Here is a 14,672-nt window from a genome sequence, read left to right as displayed (position 1 = left end):
TTGAAACAAACCAGCTCCCCAAGAAAGCCAACAAAGAAGACGGTAAAGAAGGAAAGGAAGAAGACAAGGAAGCTGATCTCGAAAAAGAAGTCAAGTGGTTCCAAGAAGATCAGACTGTGCTTGCCGTTCTCCAAAATTCGCTTTACGGCCCTATCTTAGAAGCCTACTCCTATTGTGAGACAGCCAAAGAGCTATGGGACATGCTGGCGAACGTGTACGGGAATGTAACCAACCTAACCCATGTGTTTAAAGTCAAGAAAGCTATCAATAGCTTACATCAGGAAGATTTGGAGTTCACTAAGCATTTCGGAAAGTTTCGGTCACTATGGGCCGAGCTTGAGATGCTCCGACCAAGTACCATCGATCCGGTGATTCTAAATGAAAGGAAAGAGCAGGAAAAAGTCTTCGGTCTACTCCTCACCCTCAACCCGACATTTAATGATCTCATTAAGCACATTCTCCGTGGTGACAAGCTCCCCACACTCGATGATGTGTGTGCTCAAGTTCAAAAAGAACAAGGTTCTCTTGGCCTGTTTAGTGGTAAAGGGGAACTTGTCACTGCTAACAAAGGATTTTATAGACATGAGGAAAGAAAGATCATGGTGTGCAACCATTGTAAGAAGAGAGGACATGTGAAGGATAAGTGTTGGATTCTTGACCCTCACCTCAAGCCTGCCAAGTTCAAAGCTAACCTCTCTCACGAAGGAACAAGCGGCCAAGGGACCGGTGCGGTAAACCAAGGAGAGACAACTGCTCTGGCGGCATCCTATGGAGACTTGTTGAGAAAATCTGACTTGGAGGCTCTCATACGGTCCATTGCAGAACTAAAGAAATCTAGTAACACCTTCTTTGCTTCTAAACCAAGTAAAACGCTTGTCATTGACTCCGGGGCTTCTCATCACATGATTAGTAACCCAAGTCTACTAGACAATATAGAAATTCCCCTAGGGAATGTTGTTATTGCTAATGGAGACAGGATTCCAATAGATGGTGTAGGCAACTTAAAATTGTTTGAAAAGAATTCCAAAGCTTATTATATGCCGACATTTACATCTAATCTTTTATCGGTAAAGAAGGCGACTAATGATTTGAATTGCTATACTATTTATGGTCCTAACACCATTCATTTTCAGTATATTAAGACCGGAAAGATTCTTGGTGAAGGAAATGCAGATGGGGATCTCTATACTTTAGAGAAAACTTCATCAAAGCCTTCTAATTCGATTTCTCTTACTTCTTGCTTTGCATCTAATAATAATGCATTGTGGCATGCTAGGCTAGGCCATCCTCAATCTCGTGCTCTTGAGTTGTTATTGCCTAATGTTTCCTTTAATAGTTATAGTTGTGAGTCTTGTATCCTTGGAAAACATTGTAGAACTATTTTCCCAAAGTCTTCTACTATTTATGAACATTGTTTTGATTTGGTTCATTCTGATGTTTGGACATCACCATGCTTGTCTAGAGATAACAACAAGTATTTTTTGACTTTTATCGATGAAAACTCTAAATATACTTGGATACGTTTGTTACCGTCTAAAGACCGTGTGTATGATGCTTTCATCAACTTTCAAAACTATGTTACTAATTATTTTAATGCAAAGATCAAGGTACTGAGATCAGACAATGGAGGGGAATATACTAGTCACAAACTCAAAGAACATCTCTCTAAGAATGACATTTTGCAAGAAACAAGCTGTCCATACACAGCTAAACAATACGGCGTGGCAGAAAGGAAGAATGGACACCTTATAGAGGTTGCTATATCAATGATGTTTCACACAAATGTACCTAAGAGATTTTGGGGAGACGCGGTGATGACGACATGCTATCTCATCAATCGCACACTGACTAAGATTCTAAACGACTTAACTCCTTTTGAAGTTCTTACTAATACTAAACAATCATTAGATCACTTAGGGGTGTTTTATTGTGTATGTTTTGTGTTGATACCAGGAGAACAACGGAGTAAGCTAGATGCAAAGTGGACAAGAAGTATGTTCATTGGTTATTCGACAACAAAAAAGGCTATAAATGTTATGATCCGATCAACGGCCATATGTAAGTGTCTCGGGATGTGAAGATCATGGAGGATCAAGGTTACTACGAGAAGAAAGAATGGGAAAGACTTCGTGATCTCTCACACTCCACTACGGATCGAGCCACAAACTTGCGATTTCTACTTGAGCATCTTGGGGTCACCGAGCGACACTATCCTAAGAAGTCTGGGGAGGCTCAGAACTCTACAACGCCGACCACTTCATCCGATCATCAAGAACTGCATGATGGGGCACATAAAACCAAACCTATCGACCAGATCTTTTATATAATGATGGAGAAGTCGAAGTCGAAAACAATGACGAAACACCACACAAATCTGCCATTCCTCCACCACCTCTAAGAAGAAGTGAACGTCTCAAGGACAAGCGTGTATACTACAATAATCAGGCCGTGGCTCATCCTATTGAAGCTGTGTGTTCGCTTGCCCTGCTACCACCAGATCATGCGGCGTTACTTGGTACCATTGATTCAAATTACATTACCCAAACGTATGATGAGGCCAAAGACCAGAAAGTCTGGTTGGACGCAGTAGCGGATGAAAATGGTGCCGTGCTTCGCAACCACACTTGGGACAAGGCAGATCTACCTCAAGGGAAGAAAGCAGTCAGCTCTGACTATACGGATAAATTTGCTCTGGTCGCGAAGCTTCATACTATGGTTTGAAGCAATCCCCTCGGGCTTGGTACCACAAGCTGAGCTCGACACTCAAAACTCATGGATTCAAGCGTTCGGAAGCCAATCATACGCCTTTCACACGCCACACCACAAGCCGTCTCGTGGTGGTCCTTATCTATGTTGACGACCTTATCATATCCGGTGTTGATAAGGTGGGCATCCGCGACACCAAAGCCTTTCTTCACTCCACATTTGATATTAAAGAACTCGATGAGTTGAAATACTTTCTTGGCATTGAAATCTACCGCTCTTCGAAGGGTTTATTTCTTTCTTAGCGCAAGTATACCCTCCATATCTTAAATGAGACCGGGAAGCTCGGATTAAAACCAGTTCTCACTCCACTAGAAGAAGGATATCAGGCTAAGCGAAAGGGGGAGAAGAAAAAGCACACGGCAGACCACGCTCCACGTGATCCGTTTGATGAACCCTATGAAGATGTTACTAGATATCGGCGTCTTGTTGGTAAACTGATCTATCTTACTTGTGTTACGCGGTGAACCAAGTAAGCCAACACATGAAGGCTCCAACCAAGTATCATTGGAGCATGGTGGAACAGATCTTGAGCTATCTCAAAGGAAGCCCGGGTCAAGGCATTTGGATGGGCCAAAACTCTAACACCGAGATTGTAGGTTATTGCGATGCTGACTATGCGGGTGATACATTGGACAGGAGGTCTACCACGAGTTATTGTACCTTCATTGGAGGAAATTTGGTCACATGGAAGTCTAAGAAGCAAAAAAGTGGTCTCATGTTCAAGCGCTGAAGCCGAAAACTGGGCCATGAGAAAGCTGACCAATGAACTCACATGGCTGAAAGCACTACTTAAAGATCTTGGAATTGAGTCAAAGAAACCTATTACTATGCATTGTGACAATGAAGTCGTAATCCACATTGCTACCAACCCGGTTTTTCATGAGAGAACCAAACACATAAAGGTTGATTGCAATAAAGTGAGAGAGAAGATTGAAGAAGGGGTAACTCTCCCCTGTCATACTCAGAGTGAAGATCAATTGGCGGAAATTTTTACCAAGGCCGCAAGTCTAAAGGTTTGTGAACATATACACAACAAGCTTGGACTCGTGGACCTTACACGCCCATGATCAAATTCTCTAACTCATGGACATCACACTCTTTTTCCCTAAACATAATTCTGTCCCACGTGGTTTTCTATGTTAAAGTTTTTTAACGAGGTGCTTCATGGGTTCCAAGCTTAGCCATTTCATTCGATTAAGCTTGAGGGGGAGTATTGATTATGATCAGATCGGTCATGGTCTGGTCCGTACAAACATTTGCTAAGGCCGATCCTTAACTACATAAGGTGGAGAGATGAAGCCTGATCACTTAAGGAAGCCTAAGAGAAGGATCTAGAAGTCATCTTATAGCCGTTAGATGATAAGATCGAATGAGATCACGTGTGGTTTCACTTAAGGAAACCGCTATATCTTGTGTCCATTGGGATCATCTCTAGCTCTCTCTTTATGTCCATATCATCGAGATGCCTTGTGTAAAGGGAGTAGCCCTAGTTTATTTTACTACTTAAAAAGATCTAGCCGACATTGTATCATAACACACTAATAGAATCTCATATTTTCTCCACTCGTTGTCCTTGTTCTTTACTCTCAACTCTATTCTCTGTATTATAATTCCGCTTAAACTAACATATTTAAGTGTTATATTTTTAGTATCATCTTTAAAACAACCCAATCAATTATTTATTAGCCTCATAATTACTAATCAATTCTACCGATTAAAATATGCCATCAAACCATCAATCAAACCTGCAATGAACTAAACCAATAACATAAACCCAGTTAACCAACATGTGTCATAAAAAAGAATCAAGACCAGCAGTATAAATGTCAGTCCTACACAACAATAATTCCATAAACTAACATCCTAATAAAAGATATAAAACATAATAATCACAACACCAATGTGTGCTACAATGTAGGAACGATTGGGGTTGGTGGCAGCTAATTAGACATCTCTTATGAACAGAGTTCGGTTGGTTCCTGAGAAGGATGAGGGGTTGATTAATGTTTCCAAGGATGCAGGTTATGAGTATCAAGTATCCGCTAATGAGACTATTCTTGTGCATTGGGTGGGGGGGGGGGGAAGGGTCGTTGTGCCTAAGGACAAGAGTTTGAGGTAGAAGATTATAAGTGAGACTCATGCGAGCGTTTTTTCAATTCATCCAGGGGAGACCAAGATGTACCTAGATCTGAAGAGGTACTATCATTGGATCGTGATGAAGACGGAACTCGCGAACTCAGTTGCACCTTGCGATATGTGCTAGTTACGATTGATTCGTAGTAAGTTTGCCAACTTCACGGACCCAAAATACTATTTGGGTTATTCTGGACCATCGAACCAAGTTAGCATATTTTCTAGCCATTAAGAAAACCGTTAGAACACTAGTTTTTATTAAAAAAAATATATGTGAAGGAGATAGTGAGGCTCCATGGAGTGTCCGAAAAGATAGTGTCAGTCAAAGATTCCATATTAACTTTTGTAACTGTGACATCCACGAACCAAAATGTGTATTTTGGGGATGGGTGTCGATCGACACCAAGGGGGTGTCGATCGATACCAACATTTTTCTGGTTCTATCAGTTCGATTTAAGTGTCGATTTTGGTCGGTTTGGTTTAAGGAAAACCAAGGAACCATGATATTTAAGTGGAAGAACGACCTAGGTCGTGTTATTCTTGTTTGTCGCCGCTTGAAACAGAGAGAAAAGGAGAAAAACAGTTTCTTAAGGTTTTGGTCAGAGTTTGTGAGATTTGAAGGCTTTTTTGGTGAGATATTTCTGTGGGAGTGAAGATCCAGGGCTAGAGACGTGTTAGAAGCTTGCTAGGAGGGACAAGGCTGCCAGGTACATAAGTTCACGAGAAGCCTTCATGGTAAGATAAACTCATCGTTGTGACGATGGTGGATGAAGTTCATTGGAGATGGACAGGGTTGCTAGATTCAAGGTTTCTTTGTGTGGTTTTGGTTTGTTTCTATGCTTGTTAGCCTCTGTTCTTGGAAGAGCAGTGGTTAAAGGTGGTTGAGTTGTTGGACGTGGTCGTGGTCGTGGTCATGGTCGGGCGGGTTCCCGAGCCCAGCGAGTGTGTGGTCCAGAGTTCCACGAGGAGGTATGTCAAAGGGTCGCAAGCATATCAGGAGGGACGAGAGGGGGTTAGCCGGTGAGCGTGCTAGAGGTGCATGGAACCCATGTGTTAGGTTGCAGCAGGTGGAGCCCAGGTTCGAGAGGACCGCTTGGCGGATCTGTTGACGTGCTGTTGGAGCGGTTACCGAGAGGGGTACCACTGCAGGCTATAGTTGTGCCGCATGTGGCGGGGTGCAGCCGAGGACTGTGGATGTTGAGAAGTTTCAATCTTATGTTAGGAGCATGGAGCAGTTGTAGATGACCAATACAAGATTCTTCTCGAGAGGTATCAAGATTAGAGAGGCAGATAGGTGGACATATGCAGTTGGAGCAGATATTTCTCTGTTTGGTGGGTAATCCAGTCGGATATTAGAAGTTGAGTCGGCAGGTGTAACATTGCAATGTTATACTCGCACCACGGGTGTACATTTTGTCGGGAGATGTTTATAGTCGTTAAGTATTGTTGCTCATGAGCGGATGATGATTCCCCTGAATACCGATAGCTCAAGGGGCTGTGGGCTCCGAGAGTGGCAGAGGGGATGATGTTCCCCTGAGGGAATGATTAATTCCCTTGATACCGATATCTAGAGGATTATGGTCCAAGAGTGAGACGGTATAACTCGAAGACAGTGGTCTAAGACTGAGATTGGTATAGCTCAAAGGTTGCGACCTAAAGGTGGAAGAGTTGGGAGCAAGCAATGCCTAGGACGTGAGTATAAACATAATGACGAAATGTAGACCTCGAGAGTTGATGGTGGTTTAATCTTGGATTTTAGTTGTGTTGGTCGGTGGGCCATGGTTTTATGACCGGTGCAGTCATGAATGTGTGGCTGATGTGCCAGGATTGTATGGCCGGTGGCGCTGGAGTCCTGGAAACGGGAGCTGCAGCATGTATGAGCCGGCATGGGCAAGGTTGTCAGGTAGATAAGTTCATGAGAAGCCTTCATGGTAGGATAAACTCATCGTTGCGATGATGGTAGATGAAGTTCATTGGAGATGGACATGGTTGCTAGATTCAAGGTTTCTTTGTGTGGTTTTGGTTTGTTTATATGCTTGTTAGCCTCTGTTCTTGGAAAAGTAGTGGTTAAAGGTGGTTTAGTTGTTGGACGTTATCGTTGTCGTGGTCGTGGTCGGGCGGGTTCTCGAGGCCAGCGAGTGTGTGGTCCAGAGTTCCAAGAGGAGGTATCTCAAAGGGTCGCAAGCGTATCAGGAGGGACCAGAGGGGGTTAGCCGGTGAGCGTGCTGGGCGTGCATGGAACCCAAGTGTTGGGTTGCAGCAGGTGGAGCCCAGGGTCGAGATGATCGCTTGGCGGATCTATTGACGTGCTGTTAGAGCGGTTACCGAGAGGGGTACCAGTGCAGGTTCCAATTGTGCCGCTTGTGGTAGGGTGCAGCCGAGGGCTGTGGATGTTGAGAAGTTTCCATATTATGTTAGGAGGATGGAGCAGTTGTAGATGACCAGTACGAGATTCGTCTCGAGAGGTATCAAGATTAGAGAGGCAGATAGGTGGACATATGCAGTTGGAGCAGATATTTCTCTGTTTGGTGGGTAATCCAGTCGGATATTAGAAGTTGAGTCGGCAGGTGTAACATTGCAATGTTATACTCGGACCACGGGTGTACATTTTGTCAGAAGATGTTTATAGTCGTTAAGTATTGTTGCTCATGAGCGGATGATGATTCCCCTGAATACCGATAGCTCGAGGGGCTGTGGGCTCCGAGAGTGGCAGAGGGGATGATGTTCCCCTGATACCGAGATCTTGAGAATTATGGTCCAAGAGTGAGATGGTATAACTCGAAGACGGTGGTCTTAGACTGAGATTGATATGACTCAAAGGTTGCGACCTAATGGTGGAAGATTTGGGAGCAAGCAATGCATAGGACGTGAGTATAAACATTATGACGGAATATAGACCTCGAGAGTTGATAGTGGTTTAATCTTGGATTTTAGCTGTGTTGGTCGGTTGGCCTTGATTTTATGACCGGTGCGGTCATGAATGTGTGGCTGATGTGCCAGGATTGTATGGCCGCTGGCGCTGGAGTCCCGGGAAGGGGAGATGCAGCAGGTATGAGCCGGCAGGGGCAAGGTTCCCAGATACATAAGTTCACGAGAAGCCTTCATGGTAGGATAAACTCATCATGCGACGATGGTGGATGAAGTTCATTGGAGATGGACAGGGTTGCTAGATTCAAGGTTTTGGTAAGCTTGCTGAGGGAAATAAGTCAAGTGGGTTGAGTTGGCGGTTTGCAAAGCATTTGATGCGGTGAATCAGATTATGCAAACATATGGTACTTATTTGTTTTATTACGCTCGTATTGATGATTTTCTGTGGAGAATTTCCAAGCGGAAAAGCTATTTTTGGAATAAGCTATCTTGTGGAAGTTTTCCTAAGAGACAAGTTATGATTCTTGGATGGACAAGAGGTGTTGATCTTTGAGAGGTGGTAAGTTGATGTCGGCATACTTGATTGTTATCTAGTAGGGCTGACGAAGTAACCAAAGGATTTGTTGAGCAGAGGATTCATTTGTCTTATCACTTCACTGTGGGGAGCGTTAGTGTTGTTCGTTAAGTAGAAGGGCGAGGTATGGGTTTATAAGTTCGTGGCGAAGCCTTTCGGGTTGACTAACGCGCTAGCAGTGTTTATGAGATTGATGAACAGCGTGTTTCAGGAGTTTTCTGGACTTGGCTGTCTTCATTTTCATAGATGATATCCTGGTTTATCCCAAGAGTATGGGGGAGTATGCAATGCATTTAAGAGCAGCTCTGTAAAATCTACGCGAGCAGAAGTTGGTTGCTAAGTTGAGCAAGTGTAGTTTCTGGCAGCATGAGATGGATTTGTTGGGTCACATTGTTTCTGCAGAGGGGTTTTTGTAGATCTACAGAAGATTCAGGGTATCAGAGATTGACCTAGACCGCAGATTACTTCAGGAGTTTTCTTGGGTTGGCAGATTACTACAGGAGATTTGTGCAGGGTTTTGCGAGCAGACCACATCCTATGACTAAGTTGACAGGGAAGGATGTTCCTTTTGTTTGGTCACAGGAGTGTGAGGAGGGGTTTGCAAGCCTGAAGGAGATGTTGACTACTACTCCAGTATTGGTGCACCAATAACCTACTGATGGATTTGGATGAATAGTTCCATATCCACAGTGAAGGGTTAGGATCGATGCCCTGCAGGGCCAGCTTGGGGTGTGTTTGAGCGGCTTATGTGATGTGATGCTTATGTGATTGTTTCCTTTGAGTTCTCTATGGTTTTTCATGGCTGTTATGGCTGGGTTTTGCTGCTGAGGATGCATAAAGCGGATTGGAGGAGTTTGGAGGCGAGATTCGGAGTTCTGATCAAAGGAAATCGATGCTTGGCATCGGTGTCGGTCGACACCAGTTGGGGTGTCGGTCGACACCATTTGGGGTGTCGGTTGACACCATGTTGAGGTTTCGGTCGACACAAACTAGGGTTTTGGTGGTGTCAAGCATGGTGTTGGTCGACACCAGATTGCCAGTGTCGGTCGACACCCTTCTTCAGTTGCTACGAATGATGCAATGCTTTGTTTAATACCTAGTTTGTTTTTATTGATTGTTGTTTGTATCATGTAGAGATCTTGTTGCTTGTGTGTATAGCCCAATAGATGGAAGGATTAACTCACTAAGTGTTTATCAAATACTCATGCATCTCAATTTGTGTTTGTGGTGCAGTTAAAGGCAAAGTGTGATCGTGGAATCAAGGCAATAAAGAAGAGGATGTTCTAGTGGCTCGCTTGGTTGTCTGGCATTGCTAGGTTGCTATAGTTGGGTTATTATAACATTGCTAGGTTGCTGGTTCTATGTTTCCTGATGCTTGGTTATTGGAATTATTATACTTTGAATATTGGTTATTTAATTATTGGATATTTATTGGTTTAATGTTATGGTTATGTTATCCGCTGTGGTGTGTTTGTGGTTAGGTGGCTAGTGGGTATGGGACCACTAGTTGCAAAGTATTTATTATTACTATATTTATTATTATATATTATTTTAAAAAACGGGTCAGATCATTTCAATAACGCACAGACCGCCACTTTTCTTAATGAGTCTCACATCCTCTCTAGGTCCGTGATGTCAAAGGAAGATGTGAGCTCATATTACATATGACACTTCTTGTTGTAATGTAAGTTAGGAACTGAATCGAGGCTTGTAGAGTATTGATAATATATATTCACTAGGAGTAGTCCTGTGCGTTGTACAATTTTATTTCTATTAATATTTATTTTCTGTTTAGAGTAACTTGCTATTAGTTCGTTTTTCTGAAATATGTACTTGTGGAATTGTGTAGTTGATGTTGATTTCCTATCGATGTGATTATTTGATTTTGAAAATGAGTTGGTTGTGGGATTTTGTTGTCGTTGAGCTAATTTCATATTACAGTAGTACAATACATAGATAATATAATCCATGTGTTTTTTTTATATAAATGATTGTAATTTTTTGGGATTTGATTGATTGTTTTTGTTGATGGTGTTGGTATTGCTATGTATATATGTTGTGGGATGTGGTTATGTGATTTCGCAAATTTTTACCATTTAATTGTCATTATTACTCCCTTCGGTTTTTTTATTTGTAGTTGTAGATTTAAAATTTTGTTTCATATTACTTGTGGTTTTATATTTATGATGCAAATTATGAATCAAATATAAGCTCTATAAGCTAGTCTGTTTCAAATAAATTGGCGTGTAAATGATGGATAAAACAGAAACTTTAATTATTTTCTTAATATGGTGAAATTATCTCGAGCAATTAATAATATAAATTAGAAGGAAAATTTGTTATTCATTGTTCTTGTGTACTTATTCTTTTAGCCGTTTGACTTATGAGTTGTTACGTATTTGAATATATTTATTGATCATTATTGTGTAATTAGTTTGGTCTTCTTAAGCAGCATCTCTTGAAACGTCTCTTTTATAATTTTTTAACCTAAATAATTTTCCATAAAAGCTAAGCAAGTTACATAGTTTGTTTTTAAATAGTCAAAGTATTCATCGAGATTATGGGATAATTCATGCTTTAGTTGATCAATTTGGATATATGAACTCACACACATATAAGTTAAAACTAACTTAGTTATTTCACAAAAAAAATTAATTTCGTAGTTATAAATAAGTTTTCACATATCGAACAATGATTATAAGAGTGTTGTATTATATCACTAACTCGATGAGAATGTATCTTTCTTGAGCAAAACTGACTGAGAAATATTTGATAAAATATTTAAATCATTTGTTTTTCATGGTGAAACCTTATCAGGTCTTGGAAGTGGTGAAAACACTCAACCCATTGCACAAGATAAAAACATAGTTAATTAGTAGTAAATTATTTATTACATTCAAAATATACTTTGAAATAATGTAATCAACGTGTGAAAAGAATATTACTTGTAGGCTTCACCATTCTATATTCTTCCAACGAGGTTATACCAATAATCATTCCAGAATGACGAATCTTAAAGTAAAATTCTTTTAACCCTTTTATTACTTTATTTTAGAATACATTAAGTGTAATAGATAAAATTTTAGAAATACTAAATAACTATGGATTCTTATGTGAAATGACATGTGCTCTCCTCATTTGCAAGACCTAACAAAGTTTCAACATGGGAAATATAGCTTTTAATGCCTTCATCAAACATTTCTCTGTAAATTTTGCTCAAGTAAAACAATTTCGTCAACTTTTTGAAATTGGTAAAAGATAATACTTTTATAATCATTTTTTCGATAAGCTAATTTTTGTAACGCCCGCGAACCAAAACTCTGCTTTTTGGGGGTGGGTGTCTATCGACACTCATGTGGTGTCGGTCGATACCACATATTTCTGGTTCGACCAGATTGATTTAATTATCGATTTGGACCAGTTTGGTTTAGGAAAAACTATTGAACCGAGATATTTAAGTGGAAAAACGACCTAGGTCGTGTTTTATTGTTGTCTTGGTCGCCGTTTGTTGTTTTTGAGAGAGAAAGAGGAGAAAACAGTTTCTAAGAGTTCTTGTGAGAGTTTGTGAGTTTTGAAGGTTTTTTTGAAAAGATCTTGCTGTGAGAGTGAAGATCCAAGGTTAGGAACGTGGTGGGAAGGTTTCTATGGTGGTAGCTTCGTCCTTTGGGCTTAGATCTCTTTGTTGGCTAAGGTGAGTGCATGACCATGGCTTATCTAAGCTAAGATCTCTATTTTTATGATATTGTGTGTTGTTTGGTTGTTTGGTTTTGGTTGTTTGTGAGTTTTTCGTAGCTCTTGAGGCTTGGATTTGTTCCTGGGATTGTGTGGAACGAAGAGGAGAAGTTTGGAGGCGAGATTCAGAGGTTCTGTTCGAAGGAAATCACTGCTCGACAGTGGTGTTGGTCGACACCCAAGTGGTGTTGGTCGACACCAGATATCCAGTGTAGGTCGACACCTTCTGGTATCGGTCGACACTCTTCTGACAGTAACCGGATCGTGTCGGGTCACTTGTTCATGTTCCTGGTTTGTTTTATTGTTGTTGTTTGTGGCATGAGAGATCTTATTGCTTGGGTGTATAGCCCGGTAGATGAGAGGATTATCTCACTGAGTATTTATTAAATACTCATGCATCTCAATTTGTGTTTGTGGTGCAGGTAAAGGCAAAGTGTGATCGTGGAATCAAGGCAATGAAGAGGAAGATGTTCTAGGGACTCGATTGATTGTTGTCTGGTGTTGCTAGGTTGCTAGAGTTGACTCCTAGAATGTTGTTACGATTGCTGGTTCTCTGGTTTATGCTGTTTGGATCATTAGTTTATGATTTGGAATTAATGTTGGTTATTGGATTATGATTGGTGAATTATTGGTTATTTCAGCTGTTGATTGTGATTGTGGTTAGGTGGCTAGTGGGTATGGGACCACTAGTCATAGTTATTTATTATTATTATTATATTATTATTAAAAAAAACAGGTCAGGTCGTTTCAGTTTGGTATCAGAGCCCTTACGATTCTAGGTTTGGGTTCACTAGGTTTTTGTTGTGTTGTCTGGAATTACATGTCTTAATTGATTATGTGAGTTAGTCAATTGTGTGTGGCATGGAGTCCTAGAACATTTTCTTCGAGCCTACATTGTGATTCCACGGTGAGTTTTGTTTTTGTGTTCTGTTTATTGTGTGCTTAGCCTTCTGCTCATGGTAGTGCAGATGGTTAGAGAGGATGCTGTTGCTGGTCGTGGTCGTGGACGCGGACGTGGTCGTGGACGCGGACGTGTTCGTGGTAGGGGCAGAGTCCCAGTGGTTAGTGAGACTGCGGACCAGAGTGTGACAGCAGAGGGTGTCGGCGAGTCGTAGGGTGTCCAGGGGGATTCCATGAGTGTGGCCGGAGGGGGCGGTGTTGATGCTCTAGTTGCCGGTGATGTTAGGGCCCCAGGTGCGGGTGTCCTAGTGGATGGAGTCCCGGGTGTCGACCTTGCGGGTTTGCTGGCACAATTGTTGGAGCGGTTGCCACCTATGGCACCGACTCAGGCTCAGGTAGTGCCACCAGTTGAAACGACCTGACCCGTTTTTTTTATAATAAATAATAAATAAATTATTATAATAATAATAATAAATAATAGTAAACTACAACTAGTGGTCCCATATCCATTAGCCACCTAACCACAATCATAACCAACAGCGGAATAACAATATCAATTAAATAACCAATAATAATCCAATATAGAATAACCAATATCCAATCCTAACCATTTCAATGTCAAACAATAAGAAACAAGGAACCGACAACCTAGCAAGTTCTAAAGACCCAACTCTAGCAACCTAGCAATACCAGACAGCAATCAATCGAGTCCCTAGAACATTTTCCTCTTCATTGCCTTGATTCCACGATCACACTTTGCCTTTACCTGCACCACAAACACAAATTGAGATGCATGAGTATTTGATAAATACTTAGTGAGACAATCCTCCCATCTACTGGGCTATACACACAAGGAATAAGATCTCTCATGCCACAAACAACAACAATAAAACAAACCATGAACATGAAGAAGTGACCCGACAAGATCCGTTTACTGTTAGAATGGTGTGGACCGATACCAGAAGGTGTCGACCAACACTGGACATTTGGTGTGGACCAATACCACTTGGGTGTCGACCGACACCTGCTCGACACCCCCGAAACCCTAACGGTGTCGACGGATGAAACCTATTCTTTTTGTTATGTGTGATGATTGATGATGGAGATGGATGCAAAGTGTTTCAATTACCCTTATGTAGCTGTAGCATAAAGGATGTCAAACCAAAATGAGTGTGATGCAAGCAATCAGGATGTGAATACTTATCTAAGTCAAGCCAAATATAAAGGATGTTTGTCACTAACAACCTAATGATGATTGTGAGATGTAGAATATAAAAGCTACTAAGATAAATTGATGCAAGACAGGAAATGAAATAGGTGAATGCAGAACAAAAACAAGAACTCTGGACGAGCTCGAGCAGGCACTCGATCGATGCACAATCGAGTGGATGGTAAAGTTGGTAAGCGGATGTAAGGAACAGAGCAAATATTGAAACAGAACAACAGTAAACAAACTACAATACTTGAACTAGGAAATCAATAAACAAAAAAAGGTCCTGAGGATGGATTCATGGGCTGAGCTTAAACTATGGTTATCAAGATTAACCAACAAACCTCAATCAATGAGCTAATCTCTAGACAATGATCTTCCAAGACAAGTTAATCCATTCTCATGGCAATAACAATCAAGCTCAGATACTTCTTAGACCCAGCTCTCACTGGCTATTACATATAAGAGCAGGCATTAAAACCCAGATCA

The 14,672-nt window shown here is 41.3% G+C and overlaps 1 protein-coding gene across 1 annotated transcript; it reads left to right on the top strand.

Moving 5' to 3' along the window:
* The first annotated feature begins 200 nt into the window (after positions 1-200).
* Positions 201-3,833, top strand: LOC147947026 (uncharacterized). Its single transcript, XM_087507329.1, has 5 exons — positions 201-1,335; positions 1,954-2,058; positions 2,315-2,715; positions 3,009-3,195; positions 3,403-3,833. The coding sequence occupies exons 1-5, from the start codon at positions 201-203 to the stop codon at positions 3,831-3,833; spliced, it is 2,259 nt and encodes a 752-aa protein (XP_087363455.1).
* Positions 3,834-14,672: the final 10,839 nt, after the last annotated feature.

Source organism: Camelina sativa, chromosome 3, assembly GCF_030686135.1.
Source record: "Camelina sativa cultivar CO46 ecotype springtype chromosome 3, ASM3068613v1".
NCBI lineage: Eukaryota > Viridiplantae > Streptophyta > Magnoliopsida > Brassicales > Brassicaceae > Camelina > Camelina sativa.
Note: the sequence above shows the minus strand (reverse complement) of the source record. Positions and strands in the feature narration are given on the sequence as shown.

Excerpts from the sequence above, each read along its gene's own strand:
- LOC147947026 (XM_087507329.1), top strand. The coding sequence starts at position 201 with ATGCTGGCGAACGTGTACGGGAATGTAACCAACCTAACCCATGTGTTT. Across the intron at positions 2,716-3,008 it reads TCGCGAAGCTTCATACTATG|CGCAAGTATACCCTCCATAT; the intron begins GTTTGAAGCAAT and ends TTTCTTTCTTAG. Across the intron at positions 3,196-3,402 it reads TAGATATCGGCGTCTTGTTG|GAGGTCTACCACGAGTTATT; the intron begins GTAAACTGATCT and ends TACATTGGACAG.